We start from the raw sequence: 19,862 nt of genomic DNA, 5'->3' as shown, positions 1-19,862 counted from the left end.
CGGTTGACATTTGCTCCTCATTCATGCCACTGAACTTTACTCTAACCCCCTTTGCTCTGCATGTTGACTCCATTGATTAGATGTTAAAGCTTCTTATGTGCTTTGACGTAAACGGTGACACATGAAGACCTTTGGGCGTAGCACCGCTTCCTATCAAGCTGCTGTTTGTAAAGAGGCTTCATCCATAAATCACAGCAATAAGAACTGATCGTTTTGAAACACTGATCAATTTGATTTGAGAGAATATTTAAAATGAATGTGTGGTGGTGTTGTATGGCAGCAGGAATCGTGTCATCTCTTAAGTCTGATTTTAATCCAATATTAAAAAATGAAGATCTTGCTTTCATGTCCTGTTTGACAGAGCAGAGGTTCTTCTCACAGTTGACCTCAGATGTGAGACGGCTGATTGTCTCATTATTGAAAACTAAACATTGTCTGAGTGACGTCAGAGCTGCTCACTTAAAAACATCTGAGAATAAGCCTCAGAATCAGGGAGCACACCGAGCGTCGCTGGCCAGCATCTTTTAGTGTCTGTACCTGTCGGCAGTCCTTCAGCACAATGGTCAGCAGCAGGATGCTGCTTCTCGGTGCCTCCTGCTGGCTGCTCGTTGCTTTAGGGAGTTGCGAGGAGCCAATCGAAGAGAGATCAGCCGAATACGACGCCATCGAGACACAAGAAGAGAAAGAGCTGGTGAGTAGCAACGTCATGGCTGACTTATGATGGGTCATGATGATGCTATAAAGACAAAGGGGGCTGATTGTTGGGGCTGCAGCAATTTTTTTTTTCATTACAAATTTTGTTTCTGAATTGTTTTGTCTGTACTATTTAACCCACAACAGCAACGCCTTTAGGAACAGAAAATCTGAAGCTAGGTCTGTCGTCCATTCTGCATGACCATGTTGTCCATCAGCTGCTGCCTGCAGTTTGAGTTTTGCAAATTTGAGATTTTGGTCAGTCTTGTGTTATCTTGTTTTATTTGGCTTTCCTGCAAACAGGACTTGCAAGAAATGTTAAAAATTAGTCGGCTTTGATTGATATAAACTAAATCCAGTACAAACTTCAGGGCTGAATATTCCCAGCCACCTTTGCAGTAAAGGAGAGAGGGGGGCTCAGTTATTCAACCATCATGCTGACATCATCATCTAGAGCTGTTAAATTATGCTAGCATTTTCTTCATTATGAGAAGTTGACTTGAAAATGTTACCAGTTTAATTGAAGCAGTTTAGTGTTAACATGCTAATGATTATCACGGGCAAAGCTGAATGCTTTAGGCCTCTTTAAGGCCTCCTCTGCCTAAAAGCCGGATCTCTCAGAAACCTCCTTAAGAGCAAACCGTAGTGTTTGACAGCTGTACTCGGTGCCAAGCAGCAGGATTTAGTTTACATGCTTTTCTCTTTATTTGAAACACTGTCCACATGTAGTATGAAAATTAGATATACAAGAAATGTAATAGTTATGAAGACAAGTCTGAATTCATGCAATGTTTACAGCCCTTAAAAACTACAGAGTAGGTGCCGCTGATCATTATCAATCCAAGGCTGATGAAGGTAAATGCTCCTCTGGGATCTCAAATGAATTCGATGGACGTAGCCATAAACACAATATGATGTTACTTTCAGTTCTTCTGATTTCTGAGTCAGATTTTAACGTGATCTCTTTTCCTCCTTAGATTGAAGCTCTGCAGGAAGTTCTGGAGAAGCTAAAGGGCGAACAGCTGCCATCCTCAGAGAAAAAACTCGGCTGGCTCGCTGCTGTAAGTACGATCGTTCATTTCTTCCTCCTCCAGTGCTCATCAGATAGCTTGGGATTTGTTTTAGGTGTTCAGGTTAGCAGATTTCCACCTCCAGAGTAAGCATGCACATTTCTCACACTGCATGCCATCCAAGTAATAAAGTACCGTTGATCCTGAGTGGATCAGACAATCGGCCTCGTGCCAAACTGAAATGCCTCCCATCTTCCACAGAAACGAAAGATTTACAGACACAAACCTTTTTGGTTTCTGGTTTCTCTTTTTATATGAATATGTAACAATGTACTTGTCAGGCTTTGTTTGTCCAACTAATACTGTACTAACAAACATCATGATCAAACTGTATCCAGACTGAAAGACATGTTGTGTTTTTGTATGTCAGTGTGATGCAGGTGAGCAGTGTGCAATACGTAAGGCTTCGAGAATCGGGAAGCTGTGTGGCTGTCCCGGAGGAACCGTTTGTAACTTCAGTGTCCTCAAGTGTCTGTAAAGTTCAAACACTAAAGTCCTGCTGTTCAGAGAATAAAGACACGTTTTTAAAATTGCCTGTCGTCTGTTTGTTTTTTACAAACATTACCTTAAATAAAAAAAATCATTACTGACAATCGAAATTTGTTTCTTTTTTAGCTTTTTTATGAAGAAAAATGCAATTTGCACAGATACTACTGTATTTATAATGCATGATTACACGATCACACTTCAAAGTTATCTTTATTTATCAGTTTCTGGGTTATTTTAATGAACAACAGATGGGACGATATCGGTCTTAAGTTTGTACTTTTGCCTTACAGGGATTATTTGCACATATCTGACCTCTACCCTTTGCATACATGCAAACACTGACTTTGAAACTTTTTAATGACTATCCATCACTGAAACAGTACATGTGAAAAATGACCAAAAGCAGAATAAGTCAACTTTAAAAGATTTTAAGATCACTTAGTAACAGCCAGAATGTGTGGTGTTTAATGTTTAATGAAACTGACGTCAGCACTGTAGCTGCCGGTGTGAAAAGCATTAAAAACAAAGTAACATCTGTGATAATCAAATTTCTGTCTGTACTTGTGTGAAGTATGTGCAAAAACCAGATAATCAGGCAGGGTCCAGTTTTTGCATTAAGTTGAAAATTGCAAATTACATTAAATTTTCTGGCAACAAAAAATTTGTTGTGACCAAATAGAACGTTTAACCCTGGAGAACCCATGGGGTCAAATTTGACCCCATGGGTTCCCTAGTAAACCAATGGGGTCAGAGCCGACCCCATTGGTTTACTAGGGAAACCATGAGGTCAACCAATGGGGTTGGCTCTGACCCCATTGGTTATCCAGGGTTAATACCTGAAAAAAGTTGCATGCTGAACATGTTGTCATGTTTACCTCACAAGTACTTGAGTGGAATTAAAACCAGCAATATTTCCAGAACACTTACATTGCTCCAAGTGCCTCAACCTTTACTGCAACAAACATTTCAGATGTTCAACCCCCATTTCAACAGTAACATTTGAGGATATCCTGCAAAACCAACAGCTGCAATATTAAAACACTAAAATAGATCCTCAGATCTGAAGTAACATTCAGGTTATTTCAGTCGTCAAAATTTCCCAATGAAAGAGCAAAGCTTGAAATGTACAAAAAGAGCTACTTTAATCCAAAACTGAGAAAAAAATATGGTGTTAACCTAAAACAATCCTCAGGTTTATTTAAATGGAAATGTTGTCCCCCCACCCCCACCCCCTCTGCCTAAAACAAAAGCATCTAATGAAAGTCATGAAAAGCCTGTAAAAGTCTTTGGATGAGTGAAGCTTCTAGCGCACAAAAAGGCATGCAAAAAGCAAAACATCGTTCACACACTTGAACTTGATCGCAGCTAGCAGTAAAAATCTGACCTTTATCGGATTTCATTCTTATGGTTGTTCTAAAAATGGTCATATGTAACAGTAAAAAAGACAGTCAACAGCGTCCAGTGGGCAGTACACGTCTCAGCTGTGGGGTAAAAAACAAAAAGCAAGGTTTGTGTCCAGTCATTCAGCGTGATGCATCCCCACGGTAACCAGTTTGTTTGTTACGCAAAAAGTTTGTACAGCAGTCGGTATGTTAGTCCAGGCTCCGCTCCTCCTGCTGGACAGCAGTGCTCGCTGTTAGTACGACCGTTTTCCATGTTCAACTCCTAAAAAGCAGAAAAAACAAGTTAAGTGATGGTTATCAGTAATTAACCTAAAATGCATGTGTTTGAATGTGGGAGGGAACCCAGACAGAACCCACACCAGGAGAACCATGCAGACTCCACACACAGAACTGTAGCTGGACGATGGGAGTTGAACCCAGGACCTCTTTGCTGTAGAGGTGGCAGTGTTAAACCCTTTGTCACCACCAATAAAGTGGGTGTCTATTCACTCTGCATAATACAGTAAATAAATAATGAACATCTCCTGTGTGTCTTTTTGCATGCTCAACCATCCAGGTAAGTCAATCCCAAAAGGTTGATTTTGTTATCAGGACGTTTCAGTGGGAGAAACGTTTCGTCATCATCAGGTGACGTCTTCAGTCTCAGCTGACTGCAGGTTTCAAACTTATAAACAGGACATTTGCATAATGACTGAAACCAGCCCAGTGAAGGAACAGTTTATGATCATTCAGATTCTCATGACCATTGATCAACATCTACTGAGCAAAGATACATCTGTCACCATCTTACAATGTTTTGATTGTAGCCATTCACCAACTCTCTATGAATGGTACTCATGGCCTTTGATCAGTGGTTGTTGAGGCTGTTAAAATCTCCCAAATGGATAAAAAAATGAAGAAATTTAACTAAAACAGTGACATAGATATATGTCACATGCAGATTAAGAGCTTACTTCCCTTAACAAAAGATGCAAAAGAAACTTGGTCATAATAATAATAAAGACATTTGAGTCTACTTTACAAAGCAAATACCAGAGCACTGCGTTCTACTGAATTTACTTTTTCTTCACATTAAAAAAAACAATACAGAAAAAATACATGAAAAAAGTTCCACATATCTTCAAACCTAAAAACTGTTTTTCTCTCAGAATAACTCAGTTTGCCAGATTAAATTCCATTTGCTTGAAACTTAGCAAATGGAATTTGATTTAGGAAACAGAAATGTGTAAAACAATGAAGATCTACGAAATCTCACGTTGTGGTTGTGGCCGCCTGTCCCCCAGCCTGGCTCTGCCGGAGCTTTCTTCCTGTTTAAAGGAAGTTTTTCTTTCCCACTGTCGCCTAGTTCCTGCTCATTGGGGCCGTTTGTTTTCTGTGTTTTCTGTATTTTTGTAGGCTCTTTACCTACAGTGTAAAGCTCCTTGAGGCAACTGTTGTGATTTGGCACTATTTATATATAAAACTGAATTTAACTGAAGTGTCTAGCTCCACCCCAACATTTAGAGGACTCAAAAGTTTAAAGGACTTAAAATTCAAGGACCCTCTTTTCTACGGCTTTTCTGCAGCCTCGTCGTTGCAGTGAGCAACTCCAGCCAGCAGATGGAGAACTATTTATTTTGTGAGTGTCTGTCTTTCTTAATGAGAACTTAACCTGTGTAATGAACTGTGGTATTTTAGTAACTGCAGATTCATGCAGACTTTTGTCATCTTTTTATGTTGTTACATATTATAATTACATGTTTAATCATTTATTTTACACCATTAATGAGTTTATTCTGTTGAACGTTTTTTGAAAGTGACAATAGATCATTAATTTCCATGTTGTTACATTTTTAAGCAAAAGAGTTTCAATCTGTGTTTGTTGCAGGATGCCAGCTGGTAAATACTAAAGACATATAAAAAATAAACACACACACACAATAAATAAATAAACTTGGGCAGCACGGTGGTTAGCGCTGTTGCCGCACAGCAAGAAGGTCCTGAGTTCAAAAACTGAGTCTTTCTGTGTGGAGTTGCATGTTCTTCCCGTGTTTGCGTGGGTTCCCTCCGGGTACTCCGGCTTCCTCCCACCGACATGCAAAGACATGCAGCTTGTGGGGATAGGTTAATTGGATAATCCAAATTGTCACTAGATGTGAATGTGCGAATGAATGTGAGTGCGAATGGTTGTCTGTCCCTGTGTGTTGGCCCTGCGACAGACTGGCGACCTGTCCAGGGTGTACCCCGCCTCTCGCCCTATGACAGCTGGGATAGGCTCCAGCACCCCCCGCGACCCTGAAAAGGATAAGCGGGAACGGACGGACGGACGGACAATAAACTCTTAACTGAAAATAAGCAAATCTACTTAAACTCAACTTTAAATAAAATATTAAAATATTAAAATATTTAACTCTAGCAAACACCCTGTGCAGAACACGTTTGGGTGCAGCAGGTTGTTTAGGGTCAGATTTGGCATCATGCATAAGGGATTAACATTGCAGTGAGACAGATGTGTAAGCATTGTTGCTACTCACAAGTTATCAGATGCAGAGCACTGCAGACAAGCAGCATCAGTGCAGGAATACCAGCAAACAGAGGAGCAGTGGAACTAGGGGCAGAGGTGGGGGCCCGTGGCTGTGTCAGCTGAGGAGCTTCAGATTTGGTTGCTGTACACTTCTGACTGTTAACACAAAAGCAGAGACAGAGTCAGAACTACTGCCTCCTTCAGGAGAATCCCCCAATGATCAGTTTAGCTCACGGTGAGGACTCACAGCTGCTTCTGCACAGCCTGCTTGCTGGACTCGCAGCCTTTGGTCTGAGCCTGAGCTGCCATCATGTTGTTCTCAGCAGCCTTCTGCAGACTCTCTGCAGCCTCGGTCTTATGAACGGCCTGGGTCAGGTTCTGCTCAAGGGTGTCAATTTCATCTGAGAACAGAAAACAGGGAAAACACCAGTGAATGCAAAAACAGATGAACCACACAAACAGCACACATACAGGATACTTCCAGATTCTGTTAAAAGGGGATTCTCCCTCCCCACTGTCGCCATGTGCTTCCTTACATGGGATTGCCTGATAGCTGAGGTTATCTTATTATATTGTCTCACAATATAAAGCATCTTGAGAGGACTGCGGTTGGAAACTGGTGCTTTAAAAAAATGTAGTTCTGTGAAGTAGAAATAAAACTCCAAGTCTACGTTCTGCTTAGTTTTCTTGACCTGTAGATTTCCCTTTAACAGGCTGACATGGTCACGTTTTTTCCTCACAGTTTTCCAACCCAGCAACAGTAACTAACCAATCCTACACTTGTTTTCTTGGGAACTCCTCAGTCCGGACACGCTTTGAGGGTTTGTCTCAGGTCTGCGCCTGCATTAGCTTATAAGGAAACATGGAGTGGTATCAGAGAGGCTCCAGTGGGAGTTATGTGAGGAATGACCTGTGCTGTGCTGCCAGCGCTCATCTTGTCTGGACTTTGACTTGGTCATTTGCAGAATGTTACTCAGGCTCAGTGAGATCATCGTCATCAATCCTACAACCTGTTTTTTTTTCTACAGTTGTGGCATCATTTCACTTGTTTCCAACACACATTCATTTATTTCCTTTCATACTAAATTCTTTCCAACATTCTCACACTTCTAAAAACCAGGCTTTTAAAGTCTTCTGCCAAACAGCAAAATTATTTCAGTATGTTTAAAAAAAGCAGCAACATCTAAAGCTGGAAAATGAACCTAAATCAGAAGCCTGAAACACTGCAGCCCAAACCTGGTAAACAACAATTTTGACTTTGTAGCAAATCCCATCCTTCATAACAGCTCTATAGTATGTGAACTTTTAAGTAACTTACCAGTTAAAATTATATTATAGCTTAAAGTTTGCATTATTAGGGCATTTGGCTTATTTGACTGACAGGTAGTTAGAGACATAGGGGGCTGTAGCTGTAGGTTCATAGCAATGACTGTATAAAGGTTTTCTACAGTCATTGGTGCATAGATAAAGATGAAAGTAGCTACCTAACATCATCCATTGGTTTCATTGTGTCTGATTCTGAGATTCGTTTTTTCCCATTGACATCTTGGTTTCAAAAACCAGAAGTGACCAGAAGGCACGGGTCTGATTGTGAAACCGCTTCCTAATGACCTGAGACTGGAAACTTGTAGGTCAGAGAGCATTCTTAAATTTTAAGCGTAACTTTTTTATTCAGTATGACTCAAATGCAGTTATGTGATAAATAGCATGGCTCGCTGAATAACTGTCCAACACATCTGTGCTTTGGTTTTGGTGAAAAACAATTAGTGAGGTTTTATTAGTCTGTTTAATGCATACATACAGCGTTTGGTGCAAACAGAATAATTTCAGGGATCAAAAGTACACATTTTAAACGAAAACACGCCCTGGCTACATGTTTTTTCCTAGTCCGATGTTTTTGTGACTGATTTCTTCCACACTGATTTGTTCATATCAAATAGTGACTGATGTTTATCAGAGCAACCCTCTCCCTGCTAACACAATGCTCCTTTCATATCTCCTCCGTACAGGAATTTATTGTTTCCCTTCAACCGCTTGCTACAGGAAGTCACCTCCATTAATGTATGTCTCCACTTCCCATCAGGCCACTGTTCTTGCCCTGTTATTTTTTGAGATTCCTAGTCAAGAAAAATTGCTTTCATTCGTATGATAAAGATTAGTATTTTATGGTACAGTATAAAAAAAATCACTTAAACAATACAAAGAGTTTTAGTTTGACATCTGTTTTTTTAATGAGCTCTTTTTAAAAAGAAACTACTTCAACCAAGTCCTGCTGCTTTGCTTCAAAACTCATAATATGAACAGCTTTAAGAATTGATCTCATTGAACAAAAGTTAAGAAAGTGAGTGCTGAGTTGACCAGCAGGAGAGAAGACATCTATGTGTCACCACAAAGTGGTGCCTCTGAACCTCAGAAACACTTTTTTAGTTTCATTTTCAGTTTACGATGAAATGAGACAAACAAGACTAAAGCTGATTATCTTTTGAGATGGTTATCTTATTTGTTGCCGTTTACTAGTTCAAACCGGTTTGACAAAGACAAAATGCTGCTGTCATCCCTCTGACTACGCTATGGTTTTAGCATCTTTAGCTACCAAAAGTAGGCCCTCCAGGGCTAAATCAATAGGTTAAAATAAACACTGGGCACAGGTAATATTTTGGATTAGAATTTAAAAAATGCATGTTTTCATTGTCCAGGGTTAGAGCATCTTAGATGACCCCATACTTAACTGATTAGTCGGTAATAGGTGGTTTGAATTAAGCTTAAGTGTTAATCACTAAACTTAATGACCAACCCAAAACCTCAGTCGATAGTGATTCTTTTCTGCATATTTGGTGTCCAGGACACTCTGAGCACTGAACTGCATTTTTACACTAAACATTAACATTACAGAGAATCCAGACATCATCTCCAAGACGCTCAGAAAGCCCAACTGCCTCAACAACAAACAGATCTCCATGAGTGCAGCTCTCAAAATGACAATATATAGACTTTACACCTGCTTAAAGAAATCCTACATCACATGTACACTATGTCGGATTATAATATTATTTTATGCCATGTTAGACCCCTAATTAAAGATTGTGAATTATTATGTAGTTTTAGTTTGCATTATGCTACTGAATTAGAAGAAGGTGATAACTATTACATTTGGTAAACTGATTTGCATTACATTAGACTGCTGATTTATTGTGAATGAATGATATTGTTTTATGATGCATTATACTGCTGAGTTATAAGAAATACGGTTCCAGAAAGTCATCGTCTCATTTGTCTGGTTAGAAGAGAACAGAGCATACTGCCCCATCTCAGCAGGAGCAGAAAAACAGGGAGCCAAGGTCGTAGCTTAGGCGCTGTGTGTGAGAAAGAATGTGAATGTTTAGGCTTTTATGATTAGGTGGGGGCCACTAGAGGCTATAAGAGTTTGATCAAGGCTCCAGCATTTTGAGATCTGATGCTGTCTGCTGTATGGTGTCCATGTCCCACGCGTGTGTTCATTAAATTATCGTTTGACTTGACCCGGCCGGACCAGTGTTGTTATTTTGGTTTTCCTCTTGTATCCATCCCCAATATTTGAATCCGTAACAACTACCAGACAAAAGCTTGGACACACCTTCCAATTTCATGGTTTTGCTTTATTTTCATGACTATTTACATTGTAGATTCTCACTGAAGGCATCAAAACTATGAATGAACACATGGAATTATGTAGTAAAAAAAAGTGTGAAATAACTCAAAACTTAGAGTCTTCCAAATATCCGTCCTTAACTTTGATCACTGCCTTGCACTCTCTTGGCATTCTCTCAATGAGCTTCATGAGGTCGTCACCTGAAATGGTTTCCAACAGTCTTGAAAAGTTCCCAGAGAGGCTGAGCGCTTGTCGGCCCTTTGGCCTTCACTTTGCGGTCCACCTCATCCGAAACCATCTTGATTGGGTTAAGGTCGGGTGACTGTGGAAGCCAGACCATCACTCTCCTTCTTGGTCAGTTAGCTCTTACACAGCCTGGAGGTGTGTTTGGGTCATTGTCCTGTTGTAATATTAATGATGGACTAATTAAACAGAAACCGGATGGGATGGCATGTTGCTACAGGATGCTGTGTTAGCCATGCTGGTTCAGTGTGCCGCCCGCAAAGCCCCCCCACACCATCAAACCTCCTCCTCCATGTTTCACAGTGGGAACTATGCATGCAGAGATCATCCATTCACCTTTTCTGCATCGCACAAAGACACAGCAGGTGGAACCAAAGATCTCAAATGTGGACTCATTAGACCAAAGCTCAGATTTCCTCTGGTCTAATGTCCACTCGTTGTGTTTCTTGGCCCAAACAAATCTCTTCTGCTTGTAGCTTTTCCTTAGTCTTGGTTTATCAGCAGCTATTTGACCATAAAGGCCTGATTCAGTCTCCTCTGAATAGTTGATGTAAAGATGTGTCTGCTACTGGAACGCTCTGTGCTATTTATCTGGGCTCTAATCTGAGCTGCTGCTAACTTGCGATTTCTGAGGCTGGTGAATTTATCCTGAGCAGCAGAGGTGACTCTTGGGCTTCCTTCCCTGGGGCGGTCCTCGTGTGATCATGTTTCGTTGTAGTGCTTGATGGTTCTTGTGGCTGCACTTGGGGACACATTTGAAGTTTCGTGAATTTTCCGGACCGACGTTGAGTTCTTAAAGTAATGATGAACTGTTGTTTCTCTCTACTACTTCGTTCTTGCCATAATATGAATTATAACAATTGTCAAATAGGGTTGTTAGCTGTGCACCAACCTGACTTCTGCATAACACAACTGATGGTCCCACTCAAGGCAAAGAAATTCTACAAATGAACCCTGACAAGACACGGCTGTGAAGTGAAACCATTTCAGGTGACCACATCATGAAGCTCACTGAGAGAAGGCCAAAGGCGGCTACTTTAAGGAATCTAAAATATGAAACATATCAATATCTTATCAATCTTTTCTTTGCTACATAATTCTATATATCTGGCTTCAAATATTTGATTTCTTCAGTATGTATCTACAATGTAGGAAGTAGTATAAATAAAGAAAAACCATTAAATGAGAAGGCGTGTCCGAACCTTTGACTGGTAGTTTATACACCAAAAACACCACAAAGTGAACCAGTTGCCTCCCTGAGAGAATGTGCACAAAAGAGGAAGTGAAACATAAATGGTTCCTAAACTCAAAACCTGCAGTTTCCTGTTGCAACACCTCAGTCGAAGGTTTTTTTTACATAACTGTTTCATCAGCTTTAAAAGAATAACAAAGGATATGAAAACACACCGATGGGCAGCTGTTTTAGAACGAGACATTGCCTGGCTTTAGAAAGAAAAACAAAACAACAAAAAATGATCTAATTAATTTTAGAAGCTCCACACAATGCTGATGCAGTCCAACCATCAATGCTGCTGGTACTGAAATATCTCCAGCACTTGGATTCACAGGATTTTATAGTTTGTGTTGCTGCAAACAGCACAAAGAATCAAAGACAACTGTTGCACCAGGTTTTGGACCTGATCATTAGAGGAAACATGAAGATATGTAAGAGTTAAATTAAAATGCAGGTGTTGGAGTTTGTGACATGTTGAGCTGCTCTGTGAAGTCACTTCTGCCCTGCGAGCTGTTGGCATAGCGCTGTGATCCTTCAATGCAGGGAAACCCACATTCCTCAGACCTGACGAGTCCCGCTGTTTGTTCTGAAAGTAATTACACCGGCAAAGACCCAGCAACAAAGGAACAATGCACCAGTGTTGTGTGTAAAGTTGCTACCTTGGCCAGGTCTCTATGTAAAAGAGATTTTTATGAATAAATTCTACTGATGAGGCAAATCTACTGCGACAACGTCCAGAAGTGACAACAACACTGACAACGAGATCCAGACAGAGTGATGGTGTTTTAGGTGTTGAGACAACAGCACCTACAACTTGGGCTGGTGCTGGGAATACCAGCCCTCCACTTCTTTTTGTTTTTTGACCAATCGTGTATTTATTTACACTCTGTCCTCATGGTAACAGTGGAGGAAAATATGGCTAAGAATAGGGCTGGGAAAAAGTCTCCTTTCATGGCAGTGATGGAGTTTTTCCTACCTCTCAGCAGGCCGAGCTGAACAGTGAGGTTCGCTTCTTTCTGTCGCAGTTCCTCGATGTCCTCCTGCATGATGGTCATGTTCCTGTTCAGGAGGACCTGTAGAATGAATTAAACACACCCCAAAGGGAGAAGAAGAAAAAGAAACCTTGATGTTACTGTGAGTTAACAGTTCTGTGCATTACGTTTGTGTAATGTTTAGCTTTTCCTATCAATAATATTTCATTTTATATCACAAATCCCTTGATTTAACAGCAAGATTTCTGACCGTGGTTCTGTCAACTATCAGCAACTTGTAGCAAGAGGGTCAGTGGTTAGTTTAAGACTGCGCTCTTATTTTCTTATCCCTCCATCATTATCAACCACATATTTTATATATATTGTAATAATTTAAAACTTACAGCAAAATTCTGATCAAAATCTGTAGGAAAATGATCCCCCTGCTCACCTAATGGCCCGAGTACACATCATCCTGAGGCTACAATGGTGCCACTGGGTGGCATCACCAGGGTTATGTCCATGTTTTGTGTAAATTTACCACAAACAGTTTATTGGTGGTAAGAATTCATTTTTAGTCATACAATAGGATTCATATTTAGATTTAGTGAGTTTAAAAAAGTTCCTGTCTGAGACATTGTTGACTTTCTGAGTATTGTGACAGAAAGATTTCACTCGTTTATTTTCAAGAAACTTTAAAGATGTGGGGCATTGATTAGGTGTGTGGAGCGTAATCCAACTGCTCGTCCACTTTGTCACAAGGTGCTTCATCTCAGGAGGCAAGTATGTGGGCGTAAACAAACTTCACAGGATCAAAGGAAGCAATGAACCAAGAAACTGACAAATAGATGAACCGGGACTACCTCTACTAACTAGTCACTAGTCCTTTAGTAGAAAACTCAAATGTTCACAACCAGCATGACAAGTTGACAGGTTCTTTATGTGTAACAACCAGAGGTAATCCGATTACTTTTACAAGTAACGAGTAAAGTAAGGGATTACTATTGCAAAAACGGTAATTAGATTACCGTTACTTTCCCGTAGGAACGCTGCGTTACTGCGTTACTAAAACCGTGATTTTTTTGCGAGAATGTCTCATGACAGTGACGTAAGCGAGTGCCACGTTCGTGACAACAGCTGTGTGCAGATCAACAATGGATCATATATCGAGTGCAGAGAGAGTATGAGCGTGCAGCGTTTAAAGCGTGGAAGTACTGACCTTACTTTGAGTTTGATTCCATAAAAAGTGACAAAAACATTAGTGTCCGTTGTGCGTGGGAAGAAAACTTCTTTTTACAGCGAAAAAAACCCTAAACTTCCGAGCAAGCACCGAGTAGCTACGACGTAATGGGAAACTCACAGAGAAACTCGCGGATTCTTCCACTGACCGCTGCACACCTGCACCAGGGTAACCCTCCGCCTACCCCACTCCTGCTTTACAGGTGAAAATAGAGCAACAGGACCGCTAGTCTTTGACTTTATTTATTTTCTGCTGTGTTTTACTTGCATCTATTTGAAAGACTGAGTGTAAACACAAAAAATATTTTATTTTATGTGCTGGAATGTGCAGAAAATAGGTTTAAATGTTAAACTAATTTCTTCCAGTCAGAGAATGTTGCAGATAATTAAATTTTTGCTTGATGCATAAAGTTAAAAGATTAAAACTAATAAAACAAGTTTTAAAAAAAGACTTTTCCATTTGATTACATTTTGTATGATGATTATGCAGAAAAAGTAGAATTGGGCTGAAAGATCTATTTATCACCTATTCAGGTTGTAAATCCTGTTTTAAAAAGTAACTAAGTAACTAAGTAATTAATTACTTTTGAAAATAAGTAATCAGTAAAGTAACAGGATTACTTTTTTGGGGAAGTAATCAGTAATTAGTTACTGATTACTTTTTTCAAGTAACTTGACCAACACTGGTAACAACTAGAACTGTTGCCTCACCAAGAGTCACGTTACAGTTTGAATCTCTGTACATGCAGTAAAGATTTTCAAGTTTAACAAAAGATTCGTTTGTAAACAACGTTTTTCATGAAGTTGATTCTTTCCAACAATTTTATTGTTTTTATATGTATGATTTGTTAAACCTGTAAATCAGTTGCTAAAATGTGTGCTGGGTCTTCATGCCATCTCAGTGACTGTTGGGTTCGGCACACATCATGACTCAGACTCTCCTTTCTGTCTCCTTCTTCCTGCTGTGTGATGGCAGGATTCCTCTTTGCTCTTTGGGAGCATGCAACATGAACACTTTGAGCAATTGAGAAAATTTGGCAAAGCTTAAATCAGCAGTAGAAACATTAATTTAATTATGAACTTTTCCAGTAAAAAAATCTAGATATTTTGACTTCACATAAATAATATACAGCTAGGACTTTTTTGTTTTCTGTAATGAACAGAGCTTCTATGTGGCAACAATTCAGTGTTTCATATCATTTTTGGTACGACATCAACTTGGACCAAACTTTGTGTTCTCAGAGCTAAGCTGGTGACTGAAAGCAGGACAGCGCCGGCTGTTAGCAGAATTCCTTTCATCACAGGCAACAGTTATTATTAGATGTAAAGGACCAGTCCAAACAAATCTCTGCATCCTGAGAGGCATTTTAATGATACAATATAACATAATCTGTCCACTCAGACTTCACTGATAATGACACTGATGCTGTGCAGAGATCTTTATTACATCAATCTCTTATCAATACTGGAGCATAAGGACAGGTTTCCTATTGTTATCACAATGACTCCTCAGTATGTAACGTGAGAACTTTCATGTTAGTTCTCAAACGTGAGAACTAAAGTCAACCTCTGCAGTGGTTTTGTATCATCACTGGTCGGAAGTTGAGTTGTGCGTTGGTTATTTTGACATCTGTAAAATATGGTAAATGGCCTGTATTTATATAGCACCTTACCCTAAGGACCCCAAAGCGCTTTACATATACAGTCATTCACCCATTCACACACTGCAGCTGTGTGAATGGGTGAATGACTGTATAATGACTGGCAGCTACATTATAGTCACAGCCACCCTGGGGCGCACTGACAGAGGCGAGGCTGCCGGACACTGGCGCCACCGGGCCCTCTGACCACCACCAGTAGGCAACAGGTGAAGTGTCTTGCCCAAGGACACAACGACCAAGTCTGTCCAAGCCGGGGCTCGAACCGGCAACCTTCTGATTACAAGACGAACTCCCAACTCTTGAGCCATGATCGCCCTAGTAGTGCACTGTGGGATTGTTAGACAATTATGTGTAGGTTTTAGCATAACAACATTAACAAAGATATCTGCATGACTCCGGTCGATGGCGTTTCAGTGGTTCACTTTACCGTTTGATCAGTTTTGGGTTTTTTCTTGTTTTCGTAGAACATTTTTTGAAGGCTCGACGTACGGATCTGGATGACTTTCTGTTTGCCGTTCTTCTGCACTCACAGCAGTGCTTCTTTCTGCTCACTGTGTGGTTTCTGATCTTTACCAATGTCTTAACATTCATACTGATTATTGATTTCTGATAGACAAGGAGTGCAAAAATAGATCAATAGGTGCTTCCAATGTTGCTGCTCTCATTGATAACTTTTACAGTAAAAAAAAAGTGCAATAACAATCACTTAGAGGAAGTTAATACCCAAGTCAAAAGACAAACATTACAGACAGCCTCAGCTGATTAACATGAAAACACACCAACTAAAATTAAACCCAGATCTGAAAATTTCACGTAACAACTGCAAATATCACATGTAGTCCAAACGTTTCCCATCTGAGAGCTCCGAGCATGACTGGAAGGACTGAGACGGTTGTTCTTTACATGCAGGAAAGAAGAACGTTTACGGCAGTGGAGTTTACCTGACACGTCCAGGCTTTTCCTTCCACAGAGGACGTTTTTGTCTTTCTTAATCCTGCAAAAAGGTTTTAGGAAACTCCCACCTCTTACATTGTTGTTGCCTTTTTTTAACCAGTTTTTCTAATTAGATTTTCACTTACTCAGGTGCAGTTAACATTATTGCTTATTAGATGGCTAGAAGTAATGGTCATATAAGGTAACAGACTTTACTGCAGGTCGCTCTGCACAGTCCAAATCCGAGCACGGTGGAGTTGCAGGTTTTGGACTTTCAGCACGAGCGCTGCAGGTTTTATGGAGTCAGAAAGGACTCGGATGGCGTCATCAGCCAGTGCTACCAAGTAGCCTCTGTTAGCAAGCTGCATCCATTTACTGTGTGGGTGTTTTATGCACACAGTGCTAAGTAACAAATACATTAAATATAAAACAAATAAATAAAAAACACTACAATTTAATTTACTGTGAATTCAGCACAAACTTCTTGGACATGTTAGTAAAGTTAAGAATTATCTTTCAGATATCTCCTTTAAAAATCCTCCAAAGGTCGTAAGTGTACTGGAGGAATTCCAGCTTTGTTTCTCAGTTTCTCTGTTGTTAGATGCTCTCTGCATACTCACTGAATGTCCCGATTAACCAGCTGCAGTAAGATAACCTTTCCTTTTTATAGACAGGTAAAATCTACATCAGAAGAGTGGAGGGATAGAGGTGGTGCAACTTTGTCAGGTCCCTTTGAAAACTGTGTATTTTGCACTTTGCTCAAGGCTCAAAGCTTCTTAGGAGGATTTTGTTTGTTTGTTGTGCATCACTTTTTACTTTTGCTTTCATTTGCTGGGAGGGTTTAGCCAGTACTTTGGGGTAAAACGAAACTCTTCACATTAGTAACCCTGTTTATGTAAATGTTTAGATTGACTTTGCTAAAACTTTGTCTGTCTGTGCGGTGATGCCACAGGAGACCTGCAAAAAGAAAAAGCCTGCACTGCTTAACAGCATTAATTGCAATGCTGGGGAAATGTTGATGAGAATAACTGCTAACCTCTGAAAAGGAGCTGAATGATATCTGACAGGATTTCTTCTACCAGCTTGAAGTTGAGCACAGGAAGCTGACAGGAAGAACAAAATAAACTTTGGTTTCTGTGGTACTTTCCAAAATGTCTGCTTTGTCAGTGTGGATGAACATCTCGCTATAACTCTCATAAACACGCATATTTAAGAGATCTTTGCTCATTGGCACTCAGCCCTAAAAGCAGCTTCAACATAAGATTCAGTTTCCTGAGTTTCATTTTCCTTTTATGTTTGCGATGATCTGAATTGTGCACATCAGTGGTGAGCTGTTCAGGTTCATTTTTCGATAAAAATGCTGCGTGTGTTTGTGCATGCATCCATTTCATAATCTCAATAGCTGTAGACAGCGAGCAGCAATGACGCCTGCAACTACTTCAGCACAAAAATGTGTGCTGAAGCCAAACATTTTTACTGGATGAGTAGAAAAGTCAGAGTCAAGAGGGGAGAAGTTAGACTGAGGAAAAAGTAAGGAGCAGGGAGGGAGGGAGGGAGGGAGGGAGGAGTGAGTCAGGACGAACCACAGGAGGAGGGAGAGAGAAGGCAAACACTCATTTTTTCCAACCAGCGACTCTCAGAATACAGAGCTGGAAATGTTGGAAGCAGCTGAATGCCTCTTATCCTATAAACACTGAGTCAAGCCTGCAGGGAGGAAAAAGTTGTTGTACGCGAAGGAAAATCAGGTTTCCCAAAGTGGAAAGAGTTGAGCAAAGAGGAGAGAATCCCACTCTGTTCATATCTGAGCTCATTTTCACACTCAGAGAAATCCTTGTTGCATCAAACTCAGCTCTGCACCTTCACTGTGGATATTTCACATTTTGACTCCCAAACATGCTGAACTCTGGTCTCTGTCGACCCTCTGATGAGATTTATTGATACGTCTCAGCCTTTTTTCCTTTTGAGGACAGATGGAAGCCGTTAGTGTTTTGGTGAGGTGGGTGGGGCAGCTTTGGTTTCAATTTGGCAAGCTGGATTAAAAAAAGATGCTATTTTCAGTATCAGTATTAAGTTTGTAATTTAAGTCAAACTATCAGTGCATGCTGGGAAGTCTGCTGATGTTTGGGACTCATTGTGAGTTAAGCACAGCTTCAGTCTGAAACTGGCAAGAATAAAAAACGGAGGTCAATCGAATGCTTTTCTATTTGACTCTTTGCAGTGTCGACCGTAGGTTCTATTGGTGGTTGTGATGAAAGGAACCAATCAAAAAGATTTTGACTTTTATTCCCGCAGTATCAAAGATAAAGAACATTTTTTAAACCGGTTTAAAATTCTCAAAAGTGAAAGGAGCATATTAGTCATTTCATTTAGTTTAAATTTGCCAAACATCCACCTTTCCCCCCGTTCTAGTTTGTGGAGCTCAGCTATGCCAGCTATCAAAGGGCAAGAGGCAGGTATGCCCTTCACTTGCATTTACACTAACATTCAATTAGGAATCATCATCAAACTGTTGGAGGAAGCAGGAGGACCCGGAGATGAGTGGAGCATGAACCTCCACACAGGAAAACGGGACCTTCTTGGTGTACGACAGTGCTAACCACTGTAGCAGCAGGCCGACCTACACAACATTTCTATTAAAAAAGACGTAGAGCTTCTTAATTGAAACCTCTATGAAAAGTCCTGCACATGATATTGCAGGATAATATTTAGTAATTTGTTCATGTGCATATGACTGCAGGAAATTATTATAATGTCTTAGATACAATAAGCAGCTTCTGAAGGGTTTGTGGAGTTACGGGTGCAGTAAGGCTAACCGACCATCGTGCAAACCTCGAAGAAAATTACTCGTTGGTCCAACGATATATGAACATTTTCTAATATGAAGCAAAGGCTGGCTCACCATTTTAATGAAACAACCATATGCAAAGATAGGTACAGCAGGAGGGGAGCTTTGCTCTGATAACTGATCCAACTGGTGCTCTGTTATTCTATTCTTTTCTATTTCTTCAACTAAGTCTACATCATTGTAAACTACATCATCAGTCTGACACAAATGCCACCCGTGGGTCGCAGAGGAGGTGCTGGAATGATAAATAAATGAGTGAACTCACGTTTTCCTGCTGGCACTCCTCCAGTGTGACATTGGTGGTATTGAGTTGGCCCAGGAGCACCAGGTTCTCAGCTCTCTGTTGGTCTGTCTTCCTCCTTTCCTCCAACACCATCATCTCCAGAGCTTCCTTGTTCTTGTTAAACACCACCTTTGCTCCTTCCATCTTCTCCGTGACCTCCTGCAGCTCGGCGTGGCATTGGGCTCTGCCTTTCATGTCGGGAGATGTCGCCCACACCACGATCACGATGAGAGAGATGATGGACCAGAGCGCCAGCAGGGCAATCACCACATTCTTTACCTTCTGGGAGGACTTGGAGGCGGCCGCCATCGGGGGGATTGGAGGTGATGAAAATGATGACAAAGATGAAGAGCGGTGGCGTGAGCAGCTGCTCTCAGTGAGTCTCTCAGGTTGGAGTGAGCTGGAGTTTCCCTTCAGGCTGGGCAGGGACACAGGGAGGGGCTCCCTCACACGATGACAGGAGGACGGCAAACCTCACATCTCCACCCCCAGGAACCATCCCACCCTGAACCTTGCCCTCCTCCTTCTCTGTGTCGGTGTTATCAGACCCAGAGAGCACGCAGCGATCAACAGGAAAGTTACAATATCAGCATGAAGCCAGCAGAGTTTAACACTCACACAGAGCTAACGTGGAAAGTTACATGTAAAGAGAGAGGGAGTGTGTCTG

The 19,862-nt window shown here is 40.8% G+C and overlaps 2 protein-coding genes and 1 long non-coding RNA gene across 3 annotated transcripts; 1 reads left to right on the top strand and 2 right to left on the bottom strand.

Annotated features, from left to right (window-relative positions):
* The first annotated feature begins 39 nt into the window (after positions 1 to 39).
* LOC146502367 (cocaine- and amphetamine-regulated transcript protein-like) lies at positions 40 to 3,501 on the top strand. Its single transcript, XM_085134046.1, has 3 exons — positions 40 to 691; positions 1,671 to 1,754; positions 2,134 to 3,501. The coding sequence occupies exons 1-3, from the start codon at positions 560 to 562 to the stop codon at positions 2,239 to 2,241; spliced, it is 324 nt and encodes a 107-aa protein (XP_084990172.1). The 5' UTR covers positions 40 to 559; the 3' UTR covers positions 2,242 to 3,501.
* On the bottom strand, positions 3,135 to 19,504 carry LOC146502365 (uncharacterized). Its single transcript, XM_085134036.1, has 5 exons — positions 19,178 to 19,504; positions 12,240 to 12,336; positions 6,406 to 6,559; positions 6,169 to 6,314; positions 3,135 to 3,917 (listed from the first exon to the last, which is right to left on the bottom strand). Coding segments are annotated over exons 1-5 (726 nt in total). The 3' UTR covers positions 3,135 to 3,915.
* LOC146502366 (uncharacterized) lies at positions 13,309 to 17,639 on the bottom strand. The gene is made up of 2 exons (XR_014869587.1): positions 15,914 to 17,639; positions 13,309 to 15,726 (listed from the first exon to the last, which is right to left on the bottom strand). It is a non-coding gene; the product is annotated as an uncharacterized LOC146502366 (long non-coding RNA).
* Positions 19,505 to 19,862: the final 358 nt, after the last annotated feature.

Source organism: Neolamprologus multifasciatus, chromosome 15 (genome assembly GCF_963576455.1).
Source record: "Neolamprologus multifasciatus chromosome 15, fNeoMul1.2, whole genome shotgun sequence".
NCBI classification, from domain to species: Eukaryota; Metazoa; Chordata; class Actinopteri; order Cichliformes; family Cichlidae; genus Neolamprologus; species Neolamprologus multifasciatus.
The sequence above is the reverse complement of the archived record's forward strand: the minus strand, read 5'-3'. Positions and strand labels throughout refer to the sequence as shown.